The sequence below is a fragment of the Rhinoraja longicauda genome, chromosome 8, assembly GCF_053455715.1.
Source record: "Rhinoraja longicauda isolate Sanriku21f chromosome 8, sRhiLon1.1, whole genome shotgun sequence".
Taxonomy (NCBI): Eukaryota; Metazoa; Chordata; class Chondrichthyes; order Rajiformes; family Arhynchobatidae; genus Rhinoraja; species Rhinoraja longicauda.
Window position 1 is genome coordinate 43,790,382 of NC_135960.1, and position 23,320 is coordinate 43,813,701.

Here is a 23,320-nt window from a genome sequence, read left to right on the forward strand (position 1 = left end):
GAGTTATTAACAGATGAATTGAATTGAATACTTTAATATCCCATGTGACAAGTCACAGTGAAATTCTTTGCTGAGATGAGTAAAGTCCAATAACTTCATCAGTTCCAGGGACCACAATATATCGTAGGTTGCATCATGTAAGAACCCAAAGTGTTGGAGAGTAACTCAGTGTGTCAGGCAGCATCTCTGGAGAACATGGAGAGGTGACGTTTTGGGTCGGGTTCTTTCTTTAGACAGATCAGTCTCAACCCGAAACATCACCCATTACTTCTCTCCAGAGATGCTGCCTGTCATGGAAACGTAGAAAATAGGTGCAGGAGGAGGCCATTTGGCCCTTCGAGCCAGCACCGCCATTCATTATGATCATGGCTGATCATCCACAATCAATCAGTAACCTGTGCCTGCCTTCTCCCTATATCCCTTGATTCCACTAGCCCCTAGAGCTCTATCAAACTCTCTTTTAAATTCATCCAGTGAATTGGCCTCCACTGCCTTCTGTGGCAGAGAATTGCACAAATTCACCACTCTCTGGTTGAAAACGTTTTTTCTCATCTCAGTTTTAAATGGCCTCCCCTTTATTCTTAGACTGTGGCCCCTGATTCTGGACTCCCCCAACATTGGGAACATTTTTCCTGCGTCTAGTTTGTCCAGTCCTTTTATAATTTTATACTTCACAATAAGACCCCCTCTCATCCTCCTAAACTACAGTGAATACAAGCTCAGTCTTTCCAATCTTTCCTCATATGACAGTCCCGCCATCCCGGGGGTTAACCTTGTGAACCTACGCTACACTGCCTCAATAGCAAGGATGTCCTTCCTCAAATTAGGAGACCAATATTGCACACAATACTCCAGATGTGGTCTCACCAGGGCCCTGTACAACCTGCTGAGTTACTCCAGCGTTTTGTGTCTTATCTTCTGCAGGTCCATCAGTCTGAAGGATTCCGACCTGAAACGTCGCCTATCCATGTTTTCCGGAGATGCTGCCTGGCCCGCTGAGTTACTCCAGCACTTTGTGTCTTTGTGTATTAACCAGCATCTGCAATTCTTTGTTTCTACTCTAAAGGTTGCAGCACATTCTACTCATTTAAAATGCACACTAAACTGCTCCCTCCTCTCTATTAAAAAAATACCGGTACATACCTATATTATCTTGTGTAGGAAGGAACTGCAGATGCTGGTTTACAGGGAAGTTAGACACAAAGTGCTGGAGTAACTCAGCGGGTTAGATAGCATCTCTAGAGAAAAGGAATAGGTGAAGTTTCAGGTTGAAACCCTTCTTCAGACAGAGAGTCAGGGGAGAGGGAAATTAGAGGTATGAATAGGTACAGAATAGATATCTTACACATTTCCAAATTTCCTGAAACATTTAACCTTGCCTGTCTGAATATACTCTGCCTACCTGACCTTTAAAAGACATTTGGACAGTTATGTAGATAGGAAGGGTTTAGAGGTATTTGGGCAAAATGCAAGCAAATGGGACTAACGCAGTAAGCCAACTTGGTCGGCACGGACAAGGTGGGCCGAAGAACCAGTTTCCATGCTGCAAGGCTCTATGACTATATCAATTAGTAAGTATGTGGGTATATATTTTTTAAAGAAATGGTTTTAAGCATACGCTGTCAGAAATCTTAATTATATTTCATAAACTATTTTTTTAAAACTTTAAATGCCAGTTCTAGCAAAGATTCTTGAACAAAATTGCTTCATTCCCAGCAATATTTTTAGATATTTTCCAAGCAAGGTCATACAATCACAAGCGATCCTCATGTAAAGCATTCTGTACCAGGAATTGATCACAGGGCTCCCTTATCAACAAAAAGTTACACAGAAAAATCACGACAACAGTTTGCCAACAAATGCCTGTTTCACTCTCTCTTTTGTGAGATCAAGGATAAAACAAAATACAATTGCCTGCTAGAAAAAATATTTTATAATCTTAATAATATACACAATTTTAAAATAAATACCAATAGATTCTCTTATTAAATTGTAAATAATGCAGTCTCTATTAATAATCACAGAATCCTTACAATTAATTCTCTGAAGACATATTAATATCACTGCAAAAATGAATAGTGATATTGATTAACACAGGCCATACATGCATTTTCATAAGTGATTTAAAGTGATAACAAACTGTCAAATGTTTAATTGTCATATGTAGCGGCAAAGGAATAATGAAATTCTTACTTGCTGCAGCTTACCAGACCCATGAACATAACAACACAGATAATATGTAATAGTAATACAATAAATTAATAATCAGTAAACCTAGGGAACCATAATAAGAGTAAAACCAAACTCCACAGTGCATCCCAAAAACTGTTTTAATGTATGTACATAGCACAAAAAGTAAGGAAATTTGTGTTTGGTAGATTATTTCTTTGTTGTAACAATGCTTCTTGGCAATAAATCTTATACCGTTGGAAAGCCTGTTTATTTCCCTTTTAAATGGTGCCGCATTTGTAAGGAACATGCATTTGTGGGATGAGCAGCAGAGCTGAGTATGTGGGTTGCGCCCATGAAAAATCTGCCAAATCTTCTCTGCCAATGCCAAACAGCTTATTCTGCCATTGACTCTTGTTCGGTGTTGTTTGGTGGATTGGATGATTGAAGTCTGAAGAAACAAGACATATTGGCAATTTAACAATTTATTCATTTAATAAACAGGAGCCTCAGTAGCGTGTGGAAGAACCATACACAGCCACAACAGCCTGGCACCTCCTCATGCTGGTCACCAGCCTGGTCACACACTGTTGTGGGATGGCATCCCATTCTTCAACCAGCATTTGTCGCAAGTCAGCCACGTGGTTGTGTTGGTCACTCTGACACGAACAGCACGCCCAAGCTGATCCCACAAGTGTTCAATGGGGTTGAGGTCAGGACTGCTGGCAGGCCATTCCATCCTCTCCACTCCCAAATTCTGGAGATAGTCTCTGAAAAACCCTGCTCTGTGGGGGCGAGCATTGTCATCTTGGAGGATAGAGTTCGGTCCCAGACTGTGGAGATATGGGATTGCCACTGGTTGCAGAATCTCATCTCGATATCTCTCTGCTTTGAGATTGCCTCCAATGATGACAAGCCTCGTTTTTCCAGTGAGGGAGATGCCGCCCACACCATCACACTGCCTCCACCAAAAGATGTTACTCTATCGGTGCAGCAATCAGCATAGCGTTCTCCGCGTCTTCGCCACACTTTGACCCTATGATCCAACTGCCGTAGGCAGAATCTGGACTCATCGCTGAACATAACGTTCCTCCACATGTTCAGGTTCCAGTGCACGTGTTGCCGACACCAGCGCAAACGGGCCTGATGGTGAAGGGCAGTCATGGCAGGCCTCCTGGCAGCCCTATGAGACCGGAGATCGGCTGCGTGCAGTCTGTTCCGAATTGTCTGGGCAGAGAGCCGTCGGCCATATCGTCCTGCAAACCTTGACTGCAAACCTGTAGAAGACAGCCTACGGTTCCTAAGTGCTGACAGGGTGAGGAAACGGTCTTCTTCGGGTGTCGTCTTCTTGGGACGCCCACTTCACGGCCTGTCTCTGACATCCCCTGTTATATGGAACTTGGCCTTCACTTTGGAGATGGTACTAGGGCTCACTCCAAATAATGCCGCAACTTGGTTTTGCGGAACACCAGCTTGAAGTTGCCCTATCGCACGGGCCCTATCCAGATCAGTCAAACGTAGCATGTCGATTCTTGGAGCAGACACCTACTGACCACTGTAGCAGGGCCCATGCTCACAGATGCTGCCAATCAGGTGCCAATCAGGCACCTGATTGTCAGCACCTGGGGGTACCAGAAGCTCAAAACAAGAGTCAATAGCAACAGCAGAATAAGCTGTTTGGCATTGGCATTGGCAGAGAAGATTTGGCAAATTTTTCATGGGCGCAACCCATATACTCAGCTCTGCTGCTCATCCCACAAATGCATGTTCCTTACAAATGTGGCACCATTTAAAAGGGAAATAAACAGGCTTTCCAACGGTATAAGATTTATTGCCAAGAAGCATTGTTACAACAAAGAAATAATCTACCAAACACAAATTTCCTTACTTTTTGTGCTATGTTTATATTCGTCACTAATGAAATAATATAAATTGTGAAATAAAATTTGTTATTACTGAATTAATAAAAACAATCACTTTTTCCTTGTCATTCTTTATATATATTCAGCACAGTTAGATGTGTTTGCGAATGAATACTTCTTTCAGTTTGCTTTTTATGTGCCTTACAATTTGCTTAAAAGTCTTATACATAAACCCAATTATTTTCAAATATGTCCCTATTGTGTTGCAGAAGATTAATTAAACAAAAAGTTTTTTAAAAATAAGCTGAGCTTGGGTTTTTGTTTGTGTGGGATGCTGCCTCACATCACCATATTTAAACAGATAATTAAAACACCATGCTCTACTTCGGCTGACATGTTATAAATACATTTAACTTTTACTAACTTCTCTGGTTTTCTACATACCCTTGTGGAACAAAGAATATTTCAAAGACTTACCAAACATCTCTGCTAACTGAAGCACAGGTCAGATTTGCACACATTGCCAGAGCCAAACAAAGTCAGAACAAGGAAGCCGAGGAGTGTAAAGACTGGAATGATCACACAGTTTATTAGGAGTTCCTGTTACCATTCCGCCCACATGCCGAGTTAAATCAACAATCAACAGTCCTAGTGACCACTGCATGCCTCTTCGCCTCTGACTGACTGGATCAAATGCAACATACAAGTGGATTGGCGATAAATGCTTTTGCTGCTGTGTTTATGTATTTACGTAAAATGGTAAATGTTGAATAAAGTAATTTGTCAAGATAATAAAAAGGTTGACATGGTTTATATCCCAAGCAAACCCAGCCCCATAATTTTACTGAACAAATATTCACACAGAGCAAAAGACACAATGTGCTGGAGTAACTCAGCGGATCAGGCAGCACCTCGGGAGAACATGGGTAGGTGACAATAGACAATCGGTGCAGGAGTAGGTTATTCGGCCCTTCGCGCCAGCACCTCCATTCACTGTGATCATGGCTGATCATCTACAATCAGTATCCCGTTCCTACCTTCTCCCATATCCCTTGACTCTGCTATGTATGAGCTCTATCTAACTCTCTCTTGAAAGCATCCAGAGAATTGGCCTTCTGAGGCAGAGAATTCCAGATTCACAACTCTCTGGGTGAAAAAGTTATTCCTCATCTCCATTCTAAATGGCCTACCCCTTATTCTTAAACTGCGGCCCCTGGTTCTGGACTCCCCCAACATTGGGAACATGTTTCCTGCCTCGAGCGTGTCCAATCCCTTAATAATCTTATATGTTTCAATAAGGTCCCCTCTCATCCTTCTAAATTCTAGTGTATACAAGCCCAGTCGCTCCATTCTTTCACATACGATAGTCCCGCCAACCCGGGAATTAACCTTGTGAACCTATGCTGCACTCCCTCAATAGCAAGAATGTCCTTCCTCAAATTTGGAGACCAAAACTGCACACAATACTCCAGGTGTGATCTCACCAGGGCCCTGTAGAACTGCAGAAGGACCTCTTTGCTTCCATACTCAACTCCTCTTGTTATGAAGGCCAATATGCCATTAGCTTTCTTCACTGCCTGCTGTACCTGCATGCTTACTTTCAGTGACTGATGAACAAGGACACCCAGGTCTTGTTGTACTTCCCCTTTTCCCAACTTGACACAATTCAGATAATAATCTGCCTTCCTGTTCTTGCCACCAAAGTGGATAACCTCACATTTATCCATATTAAACTGCATCTGCCAGGCATCACCCTCTCATCCAACCTGTCCAAGTCACCCTGCATCCTCATAGCATCCTCCTCACAGTTCACCCTGCCACCCAGCTTTGTATCATATGTAAATTTGCTAATAGTACTTTTAATCCCTTCATCTAAGTTATTAATGTATATTGTAAATAGCTGCGGTCCCAGCACCGAGCCTTGCGGTACCCCACTAGACACTGCCTGCCATTCTGAAACGGACCCGTTAATGCATACTCTTTGTTTGCTGTCTGCCAACCAATTTCCTATCCATGTCAGTACTCTACCTCCAATACCATGTGCTCTAACTTTGCCCACTAATCTCCTATGTGGGACCTTATCAAAGGTTTCCTGAAAGTCCAGGTACACTACATTCACTGGCTCTCCCTTGTCCATTTTCCTAGTTACATCCTCAAAAAATTCCAGAAGATTAGTCAAGCATGATTTCCCCTTCGTAAATCCATGCTGACTCGGACCTGCTATCCAAATGTGCTACAATTTCTTCTTTCATAATTGACTCCAGCATCTTCCCCACCACCGATGTCAGGCTAACTGGTCTATAATTCCCTGTTTTCTCTCTCCCTCCTTTCTTAAAAAGTGGGATAACATTAGCTACCCTCCAATCCACAGGAACTGATCCTGAATCTACAGAACATTGGAAAATGATCACCAATGCATCCACGATTTCTAGAGCCATTTCTTTAAGTACCCTGGGATGCAGACCATCAGGCCCTGGAGATTTATCAGCCTTCAGTCCCATCAGTTTACCTAACACCATTTCCTGCCTAATGTGAATTTCCTTCAGTTCCTCCATCACCATAGGTTCTCTGGCCACTAGTACACCTGGGAGATTGTTTGTGTCTTCCTTAGTGAAGACTGATCCAAAGAACCTGCTCAACTCGTCTGCCATTTCTTGTTCCCCATAATAAATTCACCTGTTTCTGTCTTCAAGGGACCCACATTTGTCTTAACAATTTTTCCCTCTTCACGTACCTAAAGAAGCTTTTACTATCTTCCTGTATATTCTTGGCTAGGTTACTTTCGTACCTCATCTTGTCTCCCCGTATTGCCTTTTTAGTTATCTTCTGTTGATCTTTAAAAGTTGCCCAATCCTCTGGCTTCCCACTCATCTTTGCTATGTTATACTTCTTCGCTTTTATTTTTATGCTGTCCTTGACTTCCCTTGTCAGCCACGATCGCCTCTTACTCCCCTTAGAATCTTTCTTCCTCTTTGAAATGTACTGATCCTGCACCTGTATTATTCCCAGAAATACCTGCCATTGTTGATCGACTGTCATCCCTGCTAGGGGTCTCTTTCCAGTCAACTTTGGACAGCTCCTCCCTCATGCCTCCATAGTCCCCTTTGCTCAACCGTAATACTGACACTTCCGATTTTCCCTTCTCCCTCTCAAATTGTAGATTAAAACTTATCATATTATGGTCACTATCTCCTAATGGCTTCTTTACCTTGAGTTCCCTTATCAAATCCGGTTCATTACACAACACTAAATCCAGAATTGCCTTCACCCTGTTAGGCTCCAGTACAAGCTGCTCCAAGAATCCATCTCGGAGGCACTCCACAAATTCCCTTTCTTGGGGTCCAGTACCAACCTGATTTTCCCAGTCTACCTGCATGTTGAAATCTCCCATAACAACCAAAGCATTATCTTTGCGACATGCCAATTTTAACTCTTGATTCAACTTGCACCCTATATCCAGGCTACCGTTTGGGGGCCTATAGATAACTCCTATTAGGGTCTTTTTACCCTTACAATTCCTCAGTTCTATCCATACTGACTCTACATCTCCTGATTCTATGTCACCCTTCGCAAGGAACTGAATTTCATTTCTTACCAACAAAGCTACCCCACCCCCTCTGCCCACCTGCCTGTCTTTTCAATAGGACGTATACCCCTGAATATTCAGTTCCCAGCCCTAGTCCTCTTGCAGCCATGTCTCTGTAATTCCCACAACATCATACTTGCCAATATCGAACTGAGCTTCAAGCTCATCCACTTTATTTTTTATACTTCGCGCTTTCAAATACAATACTTTAACTTCGGTATTCACCTCCCCACTCACACCGGTCACTATTGGCCCTGACCTTACTCTCTTATCCCTTCTCGAACTTTCCTTCCCATTAATTTGGGAGTCTTTTGCAACTTTTCCTGTACTCACTTCCCCTTTAACTTCATCTTTATACTCACAATTTGTCAACCCCTCCCTCCCCGCTATTTAGTTTAAACCCACACTGGTAGCGCTAGCAAACCTACCTGCCAGAACGTTGGTCCCCCTCCAGTTAAGGTATAATCCACCCCTTTTGTACAGGTCAACCCAACCCCAGAAGAGATCCCAGTGATCTATAAATCTAAATCCCTGCTCCCTGCACCAGCCCCACATTCGGGTTCCCTATCTCCCTGTTCCTGCCCTCAAGAGCACAAGGACAGGAAGCAATCCAGAGATAACCCTAGAAGTCCTGTTTTTCAGTCTTCTTCCTACCTCTCTAAACTCACATTGCAGAACCTCCTTCCTCTTCTTCCCGAGGTTGTTTGTCCATGTGCACAACTACTTCCGGCTGTTCACCTTCCCTCTCGAGGATGTTCTGAAGTTGGTCTGTGACATCTTGAATCCTGGCACCAGGGAGGCAACAGACCATCCTCGAGTCTCGCCTGCCGCCACAGAATCTCCTGTCCGCAGCTTGAACAATGGAGTCACCCACCACTATGGCTCTGCCTGACGTCGGTCTCGCTGGTCGAGTCTCATCGCTAGGATTGGAGTCACCGACCAGTCCGCCGCTCTGACTGGAAGCGTCTTCTGCCCTGACAGCTCCCAAGAGGGTGTACCTGTTTTCATTAGGCACAGCCACCGGGGTCTCCTGCACTCCACGTTTACTCCTCTTTCTCACAGTCACCCACCTTCGCTCTTCCTGAATCCTTGGCGTGACAACCTCACTGTTGGTCATGTCCAGGAAACTCTCGTTTTCCCGGATGGCCCTGAGGTCATCAGCTGCTCCTCCAGTTCCCCAACACGTTCATTTACGACCTGCACCTGGAGACAATTCCTGCAGGTGTAGTTTCCAAAAGTTCCAGCGGTGTCCCTGACTTCCCACATCCTGCAGGAAACACACTGCACCACCTTGCCTGCCATTTATTCAGTGGACAAAAATCACAATTTTTTGATGAAGGGTACTGACGTTTCAGGTCAGTACCCTTCTTCAGACAGGGAGTGAGGAGGAGAACTTCTTCAAAGTAGGCATAGCTTGTTCGGATTTCGCAGTGGAACAGTAAAATGTAGAAACAAGGAACTGCAGATACTGGTTTACAAAAAGGTTGAAGGTCCCTATCCATGTGACCTTCACCTATCTGTGTTCTCCAGAGATGCTGCCTTACCCGCTGAGTTACTCCAGCACTTTGTGTCCTTTTTTGTAAACCAGCATATGCAGTACCTTGTTCATAAGTCATCGGAGCAGAAACATAGAAAATAGGCTATTCAACCCTTCGAGACAGCACCGCCATTCAATACAATCATGGTTGATCATCCAAAATCAGTACCCCGTTCCTGTTTTTTTCCCATATCCCTTGAAGTAGGCCATTTGGCTCATTGAGCTTACTCCACCATTCAATCATGGCTGATTTCTCTTTCCCTTTCAACCTCATTATCCCGATAACCTTTGACACCCTTACTAATCAAGAATCTGTCAAGCTCTGCTTTAAAAATACCTAATGATGCCCTCCACAGCCATCTGTGCCGGAGACTCAGGTTCGATCCTGACTACGGGTGCTGTACTGTAAGGAGTTTGTACGTTCTCCCCGTGACCTGTGTGGGTTTTCTCCGAGATCTTCGGTTTCCTCCCACACTCCAAAGACGTACAGGTATGTAGGTTAATTGACTTGGTAAATGTAAAAATTGTCCCTAGTGTGTGTAGGATAGTGTTAATGTGCGGGGATCGCTGGGCGGCACAGGCTTGGTGGGCCGAAGGGCCTGTTTCCGCGCTGTATCTGAAATATGAAAATATGAGATTCACCACCCTCTGACTAAAGAAATTCCTTCTCATCTCCTTTCTAAAGGTGCGTCCTTTTATTCTGAGGCTATGGCCTCTGGTCCTAGACTCTTACTAATGGAAACATCCTCTCCACATTCACTCTATTCAGGTCTTTCACTATTCAGTAAGCTTCAATGAGTTCTCCCCTCATCCTTCTAAAACCCAGCGAGGATAGACCCAGTGCCTTCAAACGCTCGGCATATGGTAACCCAATCATTCCTGGGATCATTCTCGTAAACCTCCTCTGGACCCTCTCCAATGCCAGCACATCCTTCCTCAGATATGAGGCCCAAAACTGATCACAATACTCCAAATGCAGTCTGACCAGTGCCTTATAAATCCTCAGCATTACATCCGTTTATGTATTGCAGCCCACTTGAAATAAATGCTAGCATTGGATTCACCTTCCTTACAACCAATTCAACTTGCAAATGAATCTTTTGAGAATCCTGCACCAGCACTCCCAAGTCTCTTTGCACCTCCGATTTCTGAATTCTCTCCCCATTTAGAAAATAGTTTCTGCCTTTATTCCTACCAAAATGCATGACTCCACATTTTGCTACATTGTATTCCATCTGCACCATTCCACCTACTTTGTACCTAATTGCTCATGATTGAAATGGATGTCAATTGGCCAGAATGAATGGGATCTGACTTTCGTGGACAGAATGAATTCAACAATTAACATCTGAACAATCAGACTTGGATTGTTTTCTCGAAGGTTACAGGGAGAGCTGTGAGAAGTATATAAAATTATGAGAGGCATAAATAGGTTAGACAGTCAGAACCTTTTCCCATGGTGGAAATGTCAAATACTAGAGGGCAGAGCTTTAAGGTGAGAGACAAAGTTTAAACATGTGCATAGCAAGTTTCTTTACATGGTCAGTAGTGAGTGCATGGAACATGCTGCCGGGGTGGTAGTGGAGGCAGATACAATAGTGGTGTTTAAGAGGCTATTGACTAGGTATATGGATATGCATGGAATGGAGAAATATGGATTATGTGCAGGCAGATATGAGTTGGTCTTGGCATCATGTTTGGCACATTGTGGGTTGAAGGGTCTGTTCTTGTGCTGTACTATGTTCTAATGTACCAGGTGTCACGTGTTGTAACTAAACGCTGACATGCATGGTCTTCTGGTTTACAACTTAGCAATATTAGTCTTTATCAACTTTGATTGATGTTCAACTGTGACGTAACTATGATAATATTGTAAAATTAATTGTTGATAAACAGGCCCTTCATTCCGAGTCCATGGCGATCATGGATCACCCTTTCACTGTTCTATGTTTTCCCACTTTCGCTCCCTGCACATTAGGGGCAATTTACAGACACCAATTAACCTACAAACTCGCATGTCTTTGGGATGTGGGAGGAAACCGGAGCACCCAGGAGGAAACCCACGTGATCACTTGGGGAAGGTGCAAACTCCACACAGCCAGCACCCGAGGTCAGGATCGAACCCGGATCTCTGGCACTGTGAGGCAGAAGCTCTACCAGAAGCTCTACTATGCTGCTCTTGGTGAATCTGGTTTGAATTAGGGCTTCAATGTGATTGATTTTAATTGTTAAAAAAAGTTTATACATTTTTCATCTACTTTCAAATTATGTGTGTTTAACATGCATGAGTTTTCCTCATACATAATATATGTATATGTATATGCAGTTATTTTCTTACACTATTATACATATATAAATATATTTGCAATAAAATAACAGGTTGCACTCAAAATCATGTTTAATTGAATCCACCGTTATGAGCCAAAGAAGGGAGTAAACTGGTTAACACTTTCACCAGAATAGTTCAAAACAATCACAAGATGACCTAAAGGTTGAACTGTTCATTAAACTCATAACTTAAATCCTTGAATACTTCCATTGTTAATATTTACCTTGAGATTCAGGGTGGAATTACAAACTGATCAAATTTTGCTCTTTTAAATTGATAGCAAATTACCGAGATTGTTATTCTTATTTATTTCCTTATCACACGCTCCTTTCAATTGCTCATTTCCTATTTGAAACAGTAATTTATTTTACGGTATTTTAGAAGCAGAGTGAGTGTATTCAATTGTGTTGCCAAGACAAAAATATGGTATGGTCATACAGCATGGAAACAGGCTCTTCGGCCCAACTTCCCCATGCCGACCAAGATGCCTCATCTACTCGAGTCCCACCTGCCTGCGTTTGTCCCATGTCCCTCTAAACCTTTCCTATCCATGTATCTGTCCAAGTATCTTTTAAGTGATATTATTGTTCCTGCCTCAACTACCTCTGGCAGCTCCTTCCAAGTACCCACCACCCTCTGAGAAAACTTTGCACCTCAGGTTTCTCTTAAATCTTTCCTCTTTCACCTTGAATTTATGACCTCTCGTTCTTGATTTTCATATCCTTGGTATAGGACTCTGTGCATTTACGCTGTCTATTCCCCTCATGATTTTATAAACCTATGTAAGATCATCCCTCAGCCTCTGTGCTCCAAGGATTAAAGTCTTAGCCTCTCCAACCTTTCCCCATAGCTCAGGCCCTCAGGTCCTGGTAATAACCTCGTAAATTTTCTTGCACTCTTTCCAGCTTACTCTCAAATGTCAGGCATCTCAAAACCCAACTGTGGACAGACAAGACCGCAGCAAAGAAATTGGATAAGTAAACATGTGAACTGGGTTACGTTACAATTCTGCAATAAATCTTGTGTACTTGGACTTACCATTCAGAAACACACACATTTATGCATGCGCAGCTTTTAACGTTTACTGCCAGTAACCTCTTGGCGTCTTGTAAAACTCTCTGATCTGGAATGCGTAAACAATTGCTCAATTTAAGGCATTGTCTTCTAACCGCTTTTCACCAAAAGCCAGGTTTCACTGACCAGTCCAGTATCCAGAGTTAAATCAGCACACTTGAACAACTACTGAGTGTGTGCACAATCCAATTCAATTGTTGAATAATTGAATGTCAAAAGTCAAACATTTAAGCTGGAACTTTCAGCTATGATTTACGAGGATGTTGCCCGGACTTGGGAGCCTGAGCTATAAGGAGAGGATGAACAAGCTAGGATTTTATTCCTTGAAGCGCAGGTGGATGAGGGGCGATCATATAGAGGTGTACAAAATCATGAGAGGAATAGATCAGATGAATGTAGAGTCTCTTGCCCAGAGTAGGGGAATCGAGAACCAGGACATAGGTTTAAGGTGAGGGGGAAAGATTTAATAGGAACCTGAGAGGCAACTTTTTCGCACGGAAGGTTGACGGGGGAGGTAGTTAAGGCAGGAACTATTGCAACGTTTAAGCAATATTTAAACAGATACATGGATAGAATAGGTTTAGAAGGATATGGGCCAAGCATAGGTAGGTGGTACTAGTGCAGATGGGTATGTTGGTTGGTGTGGGCAAGTTTCTGCATTTACAAGGCGGGTCCAGATCAGTATTGGATCAATGGGATGTTCTGTGTGAGGAAATTTGGCAATGGAAATGCAATATGATAAAGAGAAGGTGAAAGTTAGAACTCTGTCTTGCTGACAGTGATTATTAGCCTTTACCAAACGATCTAGGCAATAAAACATGAGCACCAGAGATTGATCAATTAATGTACAAGTTATATCAAATGTGATTAACAAATGCTGTTTACAGCCCCATCTTTCTTTGTGTGATGCTTTGTGCTGCTGCCTTACAGCGCCAGAGACCCGGGTTCGATCCTGATGACGGGTGCTGTCTGTACGGAGATTGTACGTTTGCCCTGTGACCACGTGGGTTTTCTCCAGGTACTCCGGTTTCCTCTCATGCTCCAAGGACGTACAGGTTTGTAGGTTAATTGGCTTCGGTAAAAATTGTAAACTGTCGCTAGTGTAGGATAGTAAAAGTGTAGTGGTTGATCAATGTTCGGCATGGACTCGGTGGACCGAAGGGCCTGTTTACGCCCTTTATCTCTAAAGTCTAATATACGGCTCTGTAAGCCTAATATATATGGCTCTATCCCATTGCAAGCTTTCCTCTGAGTTGTTTCATTTTAATTTTACGTGAATTTCACGATGCCACACGGCCAAATGTAGATGTGTATGTGTAGATGTGTATGTGTAGATGTGTATGTGTATATGTGTATGTGTAGATGTGTATGTGAGGGCTGTATAACTTCACCCTGGCAGAAGGCACAGAAGCTTGAAAGTGTGCACCACCAGACTCAGGAACAGCTTCTTCCCCTCTATTATCAGGCTTCTGAACGTTCTTTCCATAAGCTAGGGTACTGTCTGATTCACCTCTACCCCATTGTGGACATTGCTTGTTCCACCACCCTCTGAGTGAAAATGTTGCCCCTCAGATTCCTATTAAATCTTTTCCCTCTCACCTTAAACCTATGCCCTCTTCTTGATTCCCCTATCCTCTGAAAAAGACTGTGCATCCATCCTAAATAGATCATGTAATGGGAGCAGAATTAGGCCATTCGGCCCATCACGACTACTCCCCCATTCAATCATGGCTAATCTATCTCTCCCTCCTAACCCCATTCTCCTGCCTTCTCCCCATGACATCCGTACTAATCAAGAATCTATCCAACTCTGCCTTAAAAATATCCACTGACTTCGCCTCAACAGCCTTCTGCGGTAAAGTATTCCTCAGATTCACCACCCTCTAACTAAAGAAATTCCTTCTAAAGGAACGTCCTTTAATTCTGAGGCCATGCCCTCTAGTCTTAGACTCTTCCACTAGTGGAAACATCCTCTCCACATCCAACTTATCCAAGCCTTTCACTATTTTGTACATTTCAATGAGGTCCCCCCTCATTCTTCTAAACTCCAGTGAGTACAGGCCCAGTGCTGTCATCATAAGTTAACCCAGTCATTCTTGTAAACCTCCTCTGGACCCTCTCCAGGGCCACCACATCCTTCATCAGATATGGCGCCCAAAATTGCTCACGTACTCCAAATGCGGCCTGACCAGCGCATTATGGAGACTCAACATTACATTCCTGTTTTTGTCTTCTAGCCCTCATGAAATAAATGCTAGGCATTGCGTTTGCATTCTTTACTACTGATTCGATTTGCAGATTAACATTTTGGGAATCCTGCACCAACACTCCTAAGTCCCTTTCAACCTCCAATTTCTGGATTCTCCCCATTTAGAAAAATAGTCCACGCTTTTACAAGATACATGACTCCACACTTTGCTGTGCTATATTCCATCTGCCACTTCTCTGCTCACTCTCCCAACTTGTTCAAGTCCTTCTGCCGAGTCCCTGCTTTCTCTGCACTACCTGCCCTTCCACCTATTTTCGTATCATCCGCAAACTTGGCCACAAACCTTCAATCCCCTCATCCAAATCGTTATTATACAAATCGACCTCAATGTAAATGACAACAACAAGAATGTTAAACAGATAGTTTAGTTTTGTCTTGGATTTAAAATTTCTTTACAGTGATCTATTACATACACACATTGGAAATTAACTTTTATTTTTTTTAATTTAAATTGTTGGGTCCCAACCCAAATCATCACCTATCCATGTTCTCCAGAGATGCTGCCTGATCTGTTGAGTTACTCCAGCAGTTTGTGTCCTTTTTTATAAACCGGCATCTGCAGTTCCTTGTTTCTACATTTTGGAGTTTACTTATTCAGAATAGATGGAACCTTTACCAAAAGCTCAAGGCAATAAAGCACTAATAATTGATAAATTTGTGCTTGAGATATATAAAATGTAATCAACAACTGAGTCAAACGCTGACTCCAAATTTGGGGTCTTGTAAGATTAACTCAGTAAGAAAATCACCAAAAATGAATTGTGTATAGTGAGTATGGGGCAGGAAGGTTAGTGACTATGCATAATTTCTATAAGTACTAACATCATTAAAGGATAACATTACTGTAAAAAAACAAAATACAATATAAATTAATTTTTGAATTATAAAACATTGAAAATCTAAATTTCTAAAATTGTGAATTAGGATTTGCACATAATATAAGATTAACATGGCAAACAAATACACCGATGAACATTTTTTGGAAATGTGGGCAACACTAAGAGCGTAGAGCTGCCCGTGATTTATCAAGAATGTCTTTCCTCATCTTTGGATATTTGGGATGGGCTCTCAATACCTGCCAATGAAAACAAAAAAGAAAAAAGATTTGGGTTACTTCGGTTACTTGCGGGGCAAGTGGCACAGCTGTAGAGTTGATGCCTTACAGCCCCAGAGACCCAGGTTCGATCCTGACTACGGGTGAAACTACTCGCTTAGACATTAACTAATTATTTTATCTCCCTTGGTTGCGTCATTTTATAGTTGTCATCCATGTTTTCTTTGTGACATTAGAAGACGTACAGGTAAGTAGGTTAATTGGCTGGGTAAATGTAAAAATTGTCCCTAGTGGGTGTAGGATAGTGTTAATGTACGGGGATCGCTGGGCGGCACGGACTTGGTGGGCCGAAAAGGCCTGTTTTCGGCTGTATATATATGATATGATATGATGATATTGGTACTAATGTACCATGGGGCGACACAGTGGTAGATTTTTAGTTTTAGTTTAGAGATAGTGTAGTAAGAGGCCCTTTGGCCCACCGAGTCCACGCGGACCAACGATCACCCGTACACTAGTTCTATCCTACACACTACGGACAATTTACAGAAGCCAATTAACTTACAAACCTGTTTGTCTTTGGGATGTGGGAGGAAACCAGGACACCGAGAGAAAACCCACACGGTCACAGGAAAAACATGCAAACTCCATGGTGACAGCACCTGAAGTCAGGATCGAACCCGGGTCTCTGGTGTTGCAAGGCAGCAGTTCTACCAGCTGCACCACTGTGCCATCAAATGATTCTAGCATTAAAAAAAATCCGACCACTGTACACAAATGTAGGGGAGTGGAAAAGGAATGTTTTGTTTTATTTAGTGGGAGTTATGAGGCTGTGAAAATGCTCTGCTAGAATCGGTGACTGATGGCAAGACCATGCCTACATTTAAGCTCAGTTGAACAAAACACAAAGTGCTGGAGGAGCTCAGCGGGTCAGGTAGCATCTGTTGGGGGGAATGGACAGAGGACATTTCGGGTCAGGGCCTTTCTTCAGACCGAAGAAGCAACCCAATTGTCTGTCCATTCCCTCCACAGATGCTGACTGACCCACTGAGTTCCTCCAGCACCTTTTTGTTTTAACACAGACTGGTTATATTTAATCTGTCAACATTTCTACATTAAATTTTGCATTAAAAAAAATTACCTTATGACAAATGTCAATAGCATCAACATATCGCTTTGCCTTCAAGTAGTTAAAAGCCAGCTTGTACCCTATAAAATGAATGGTATCAGTTTTGAGTTTGTTACACAACAATGCATTTTAAAATTCATGATGTCTGTTTATGGTATATATATATATTAATAAATTAGATCTTACCAATGGTTGGATTTGTCTGGTTGCAGTATCTCCAAGCCATCTCATAATTAAAGGCTGCATCTTTATAAGATTGTTCTTTCTCCATAATGTAACCCATATATTCATAGGCCTTGCAACAAGACTAAGAAAACAAAGAGCTGTTAATTCAAAAGAGTAAAGAGTGTTTAATTATCACACTCACCAGCAACGAACAATCAACTCAGGGCACTTTTCTAAAAGCAAACAAAAAAAATCAGTCTAATGAAAAGTCCTGAAGCAACACGTCGTCTGTCCATTCCCTCCACAGATGCTGCCTGACCCGCAAAGAGTTCTTCCGGCACTTTGTGTTTTGCTCAGAATTGCAGCATCTGCAGTTCCTTATAGAGTCATTGTGTCACACAGCACAGAACCTGGCCCTTCAGCCCAACTTGTCCTTGCTGATCACAATGTCTATCTACGCTAGTCCCCACCTGCCCGTGTTTGGCCCATGTCCCTCTAAACCTTTCCTATCCATGTACCTGTCCAAATGTATTTTAAATGGTGTTATTGTATCTGCCTCAACTGCCTCCTCTGGTAGTTCGTTCCATATACCCATCACCCATCTGTGAAAAAGTTGTCCCTCACGTTCCTGTTAAATTTTTCCAGTTTCACCTTAAACCTATGTCCACTCGTTCTTGATTTCACTGGGGAAAAGACTATCTATTCACCCTATCTATTCTCTTCATGATCTTATACACTTCTATAACATTAGCCTTCAGCTTCCTGCGCTCCCAGGAATAAAGTCCTAGCCAGCACCCAACCTCTCCCTCTCGCTCAGGCTCCCAAGTCCTGGCAACATCCTCGTAATTCTTCTCTGCACTCTTTCCAGCTTAACGACACAATTCCTAAAGTAGGTTGGCCAAAACTGAAACAATACTCCAAATGTGGCTCTATGTCTCCAAAGAAAACAATATGTTCCCAGTGAGATCTACCAAGCAGCTCATCAAAACTGACATAATTGGAGGTGTCTACTGTTAAATGTCTGGCACTACACTGGCAGACGATATTACAGAATCTGGACAAGATCTATCTCAAAGGAGACCTTTGAGCTATCCTTATTCGGATTTCAATACTACATCTTGCACTAAATGTTGTACCCGTTATCCTTTATCTGTCCACTCTGGTTAGCTTGCAAACAAAAGCTTTTCATTGACTGGCTAGCATGCAAACAAAAGCTTTTCACTGTACACGTGACGATAAACTAAACCAAATTAATGGACCTACCCAAAGATAGATACAAAGCGCTAGAGTAACTCAGCCGGTCAGGCAGCATTCTCTGGAGAAAAAGGATGAGTAACGTTTCGGGTCGGGACCCTTCTTCAGACTGAGGAAGGGTTCTGACCCAAAACATCGCCTATCCATGTTCCCCAGAGATGCTGAGTTACTTCAGCACTTTGTGTCTATCTTTGGTATAAACCAGCATCTGCAGTTGTTTGTTTCTAACAAACCTTATTGTGGCGCAGGCAGCGTTTGAGCAGTTCTCCAGCCATATCAAACTTGCCAGACTGAATGTAAACATCCGCCAGGAGCAGCCAACTCTTTTCCAACTCCTCAGCATCCACCGCATTCCAGTTTAGCTTTGCAATGCGCTTCAGCTGGTTTCTTGCACGAGGAGTCTGCTTCAAAACCATGTAGGCTGTTGCCATTCCAAACAGCGCAGGGATGTGGTCCTTCTGAATGAAGAGTCAAGAGTGGTTTATTGTCATATGTCCCAAAACGTAGCAATGAAATTCTCACGCAGCAACACAACAGATATGGGATCATATTACTCTGTAAACCATATAACGCACAGCAAAGTGTCGATGGAGTCAATGGTGGGGAGTCTGGTCCGTGTCTTGGACTGGGCTACATTTAGAACTCTGCATTTTATTGAGGTCTCTAATTAACCTATCTAGTGGCATGTGTTTGGGATGTAGGAGGAAACCGGAGCATCCAAGAGTCAAGAGTGTTTAATTCTCATGTGCTGTGACAAGGGAAGAATTAAATTGACACCGTCACAGGGGGATTGTGACAAACTCTGTAAGGACAGCACCCAGTCTGTACCAGCCTCTTGCACTGTGAGTCAGTAGCTCCACCAGCTGCAACATTGTGCCACTATAACAATGCAACCATCTCAAATGATGCAGAAATCCACAAATTTACAATGTCAAAAATAGCTTTCACATGGGCGGCACCATAGCACAATAGTAACGTTGCTGCCTTTTTGCACCAGAAATCTTGACTATGGTTACTGTCTGTACGGAGTTTGTACATTCTCCCTGTGACCGTGGGTTTTCTCAGGGTGCTCCAGTTTTCTCCCACACTCCAAAGAAGTACAGGTTTGTAGGTTAATTTGGCTTTGTTAAACAAAAATTATAAATTGTAGTGTATAGGATAGTCTCAGTGTATGGGGATCACTGGTCGGCACGGACTCGGTGGGCCGAAGGGCCTGTTTCTGCGCCATATCTCTAACCTAAACTATCCATAATTATGTGTAAGAAGGATCTGGAGATGCTGGTGTACACTGAAGATAGACACAAAATGCTGGAGTAACTCAGCGGGTCAGGCAGCATCTCTGGAGAGAAGGAATAGGTGATGTTTCGGGTTGAGATCCTTCATCAGACTGGTGAACCTGATGAAGGGGGTTGAGCCGAAACAGCGCCTATTCTTTTTCTCCAGAGATGCTGCCTGATCCGCTGAGTTACTCCAGGATTTTGTGTCTATCCATAATTATCTTGGGTATATCAGAGACGAACCTCAGCAGTTGCTATTTCCGTGAAGACATTGAGGGCCCGTTCCACATTGACTTTCTGCTTTGTTGCCATGAGGCAGCAACTTTCCATGATACGGAGCTGGGTGTGACCTTGAATGGTCTGGGGTTTGAGTTCCTTCAGAAGCTTCTCTGCTGTCATGACGGCCAGCTGCTCCGACTCCTGTTTCTCAGTTGAGTTTCTATTAGCAACAGAAACATGTCAGTCACACAGCGTGGAAACAGAGATCTCCAGTCCAACGCCCATGCCGACCAACATGCCCCATCTACACTAGTCCCACCTGCCTGCATTTGGCACATATCCCTCTAAACCTATCCAATCCTGTCTAAACGCTTCTTAAACCTTGCAATAGTACCTGCCTCAACTACTTCTTCCAGCAGCTTGTTCTAACAACCACCACCCTTTGTGTAAAAACATTAAAATGTGTGTGAGACATCAGAAGCTTTCTTGCTCGATCTTAATCTCTTGTTCACGTCAGAATTTATCCTACTTCAGTTGCACAGCAATTTTGAATTTCTGCTTCAAATATTACTCCAATTATTTGTTTCTGGTTTGTATATGCAAGGTATCAAATGTATGCAAATATATAAGAAAATAACTGCAGATGCTGGTACAAATCGATTTATTCACAAAATGCTGGAGTAACTCAGCAGGTCAGGCAGCATCTCGGGAGAGAAGGAATGGGTGACGTTTCGGGTCGAGACCCTTCTTCAGACTGATGTCGGGGGTGGGACAAAGGAAGGATATAGGTGGAGACAGGAAGATAGAGGGAGATCTGGGAAGGAGGAGGGGAAGGGAGGGACAGAGGAGCTATCTGAAGTTGGAGAAGTCGACGTTCATACCACCGGGCCGCAAACTGCCCAGGCGAAATATGAGGTGCTGCTCCTCCAATTTACGGCGGGCCTCACTATGGCACTGGAGGAGGCCCATGACAGAGAGGTCAGACTGGGAATGGGAGGGGGAGTTAAAGTGCTGGGCCACCGGGAGATCAGTTGCGTTAATGCGGACCGAGCGCAGGTGTTCAGCGAAGCGATCGCCGAGCCTGCGCTTGGTCTCGCCGATATAGATAAGTTGACATCTAGAGCAGCGGATGCAATAGATGAGGATGGAGGAGGTGCAGGTGAACCTCTGTCTCACCTGGAAAGAATGTTTGGGTCCTTTGATGGAGTTGAGGGGGGAGGTAAAGGGACAGGTGTTGCATCTCATGCGGTTGCAAGGGAAAGTGCCCGGGGTTAGGGTGGTTTGGGTAGGAAGGGACGAGTGGACCAGGGAGTTGCGGAGGGAACGGTCTCTGCGGAACGCAGAGAGGGGAGGGGATGGGAAGATATGGCCAGTGGTGGGGTCCTGTTGTAGGTGACGGAAATGTTGGTGGATAATATGTTGGATCCGCTGGCTGGTGGGGTGGAAGGTGAGAACGAGGGGGATCCTGTCCTTGTTGCGAGTGTGGGGATGGGGAGCAAGAGTGGAGCTGCGGGATGTAGAAGAGACCCTAGTGAGAGCCTCATCTATAATGGAGGAGGGGAAGCCCCGTTTTCTGAAAAACGAGGACATCTCGGAAGCCCTAGTGTGAAACACCTCATCCCGGGCGCAGATGCGGCGTAGACGGAGGAATTGGGAGTAGGGGATAGACTTTTTGCAGGGGACCGGGTGGGAAGAAGTGTAGTCCAGATAGCTGTGCGAGTCGGTGGGCTTGTAATAAATGTCCGTCACTAGTTTTTCTCCTGTGATGGAGATGGTGAGGTCCAGAAACGGGAGGGAGATGTCAGAGATAGTCCAGGTATATTTAAGGGCAGGATGGAAATTGGAGGTGAAGTGTATAAAGTCAGTGAGTTCTGCATGGGTGCAAGAGGTAGCACCAATGCAGTCGTCGATGTAGCGGAGGTAGAGTTCGGGGATGGGGCCAGTGTACGTCTGGAACAGGGATTGTTCGACGTACCCAACAAAGAGGCAGGCGTAGTTAGGGCCCATGCGAGTGCCCATAGCTACGCCTCTGGTTTGGAGGAAGTGGGAGGAGTCAAAGGAGAAGTTGTTGAGGGTAAGAACCAGCTCTGCTAGGCGGAGGAGAGTGTTGGTCGATGGGGATTGGCTGGTTCTACGGTCGAGGAAGAAACGGAGGGCTTCGAGACCATCCTTGTGGGGGATGGAAGTGTAGAGTGACTGGACATCCATGGTGAAAATGAGGGAGTGGGGGCCTGGGAACCGGAAGTTATCCAGGAGATGGAGAGCGTGGGAGGTGTCTTGGACGTAGGTGGGGAGGGATTTGACCAGGGGGGATAGGATGGAGTCGAGGTAGGTAGAGATAAGTTCGGTGGGGCATGAGCAGGCAGAGACAATGGGCCTGCCGGGACAATTGTGTTTGTGGATTTTGGGTAGGAGGTAGAATCGGGCCGTGCGGGGCTGGGGAACTATGAGATTGGAGGCACTGAGGGGTAGTTCGCCGGAGTTGGTGAGGTCGGTGATGGTGCTGGTGATGAAGGTCTGGTGTTTATCGGTGGGGTCATGGTCCAGGGATAGGTAGGAAGAGGTGTCTGATAGTTGTCGTCTGGCCTCGGTGCGGTAGAGGTCAGCACGCCAGACTACCACAGCCCCTCCCTTGTCAGCGGGTTTAATTATTAAGTCCGGGTTGTTGCGGAGTGAGTTGAGGGCTGCACGTTCAGGAGGGGAGAGGTTGGAGTTAACACGTTCAGGAGGGGAGAGGTTGGAGTTAGCACGTTCAGGAGGGGAGAGCAAATATATGTAAGGTACCAAATAGACAATAGACGATGGGTGCAGGAGAAGGCCATTCGGCCCTTCGAGCCAGCACCACCATTCAATGTGATCATGGCTGATCATTCTCAATCAGTACCCCGTTCCTGCCTTCTCCCCATACCCCCTGACTCTGCTATCCTTAAGAGCGCTATCTAGCTCTCTCTTGAATGCATTCAGAGAATTGGCCTCCACTGCCTTCTGAGGCAGAGAATTCCAAATCCTGGCAAATTATGGAGACCACATATTCTGCTTGGGTATTTTATAATCCAACATTAATTTCCCTAATTTTAATTAATACCCCCATCCCCTTTTGCCACCTTCTCTTTCCTGTGTTCCCTCACCCCTTTCTCCCGTTATCCCCACCTCTCCCCCTCCTCCTGCAACCAATATGCCTCCCTCAGGCTTTACATTTCACTCCCCTTCTTCTCCCCTTTTCTTACACCCTTTTGCCTTTTTTCACTTCTAGTGTTTGTCACTTACTCCACCCATCTGCCAATCACGCCCCTCCCCTCACTTGTATCACTGTTGCTGGCTTTACATATCTTTCATTAATTTGTTCTATGTACCTTTTCTGTGTGATTATCTGTGGAATTCTCTACTTCAGATTAA

The 23,320-nt window shown here is 44.0% G+C and overlaps 1 protein-coding gene across 1 annotated transcript in view; it reads right to left on the reverse strand.

Annotated features, from left to right (window-relative positions):
* Positions 1-11,621: 11,621 nt before the first annotated feature.
* Positions 11,622-23,320, reverse strand: part of ttc21b (tetratricopeptide repeat domain 21B) — a 53,449-nt gene continuing 41,750 nt past the window's right edge. The window contains exons 25-29 of the mRNA XM_078403788.1: positions 19,949-20,144; positions 18,662-18,886; positions 17,196-17,316; positions 17,022-17,089; positions 11,622-15,901 (exon numbers count right to left, since the gene is read on the reverse strand). Of these exons, the coding sequence (XP_078259914.1) occupies positions 15,824-15,901; positions 17,022-17,089; positions 17,196-17,316; positions 18,662-18,886; positions 19,949-20,144 (688 nt within the window). The 3' untranslated portion in view covers positions 11,622-15,823. The remainder of the gene's footprint in view (positions 15,902-17,021; positions 17,090-17,195; positions 17,317-18,661; positions 18,887-19,948; positions 20,145-23,320) is intronic.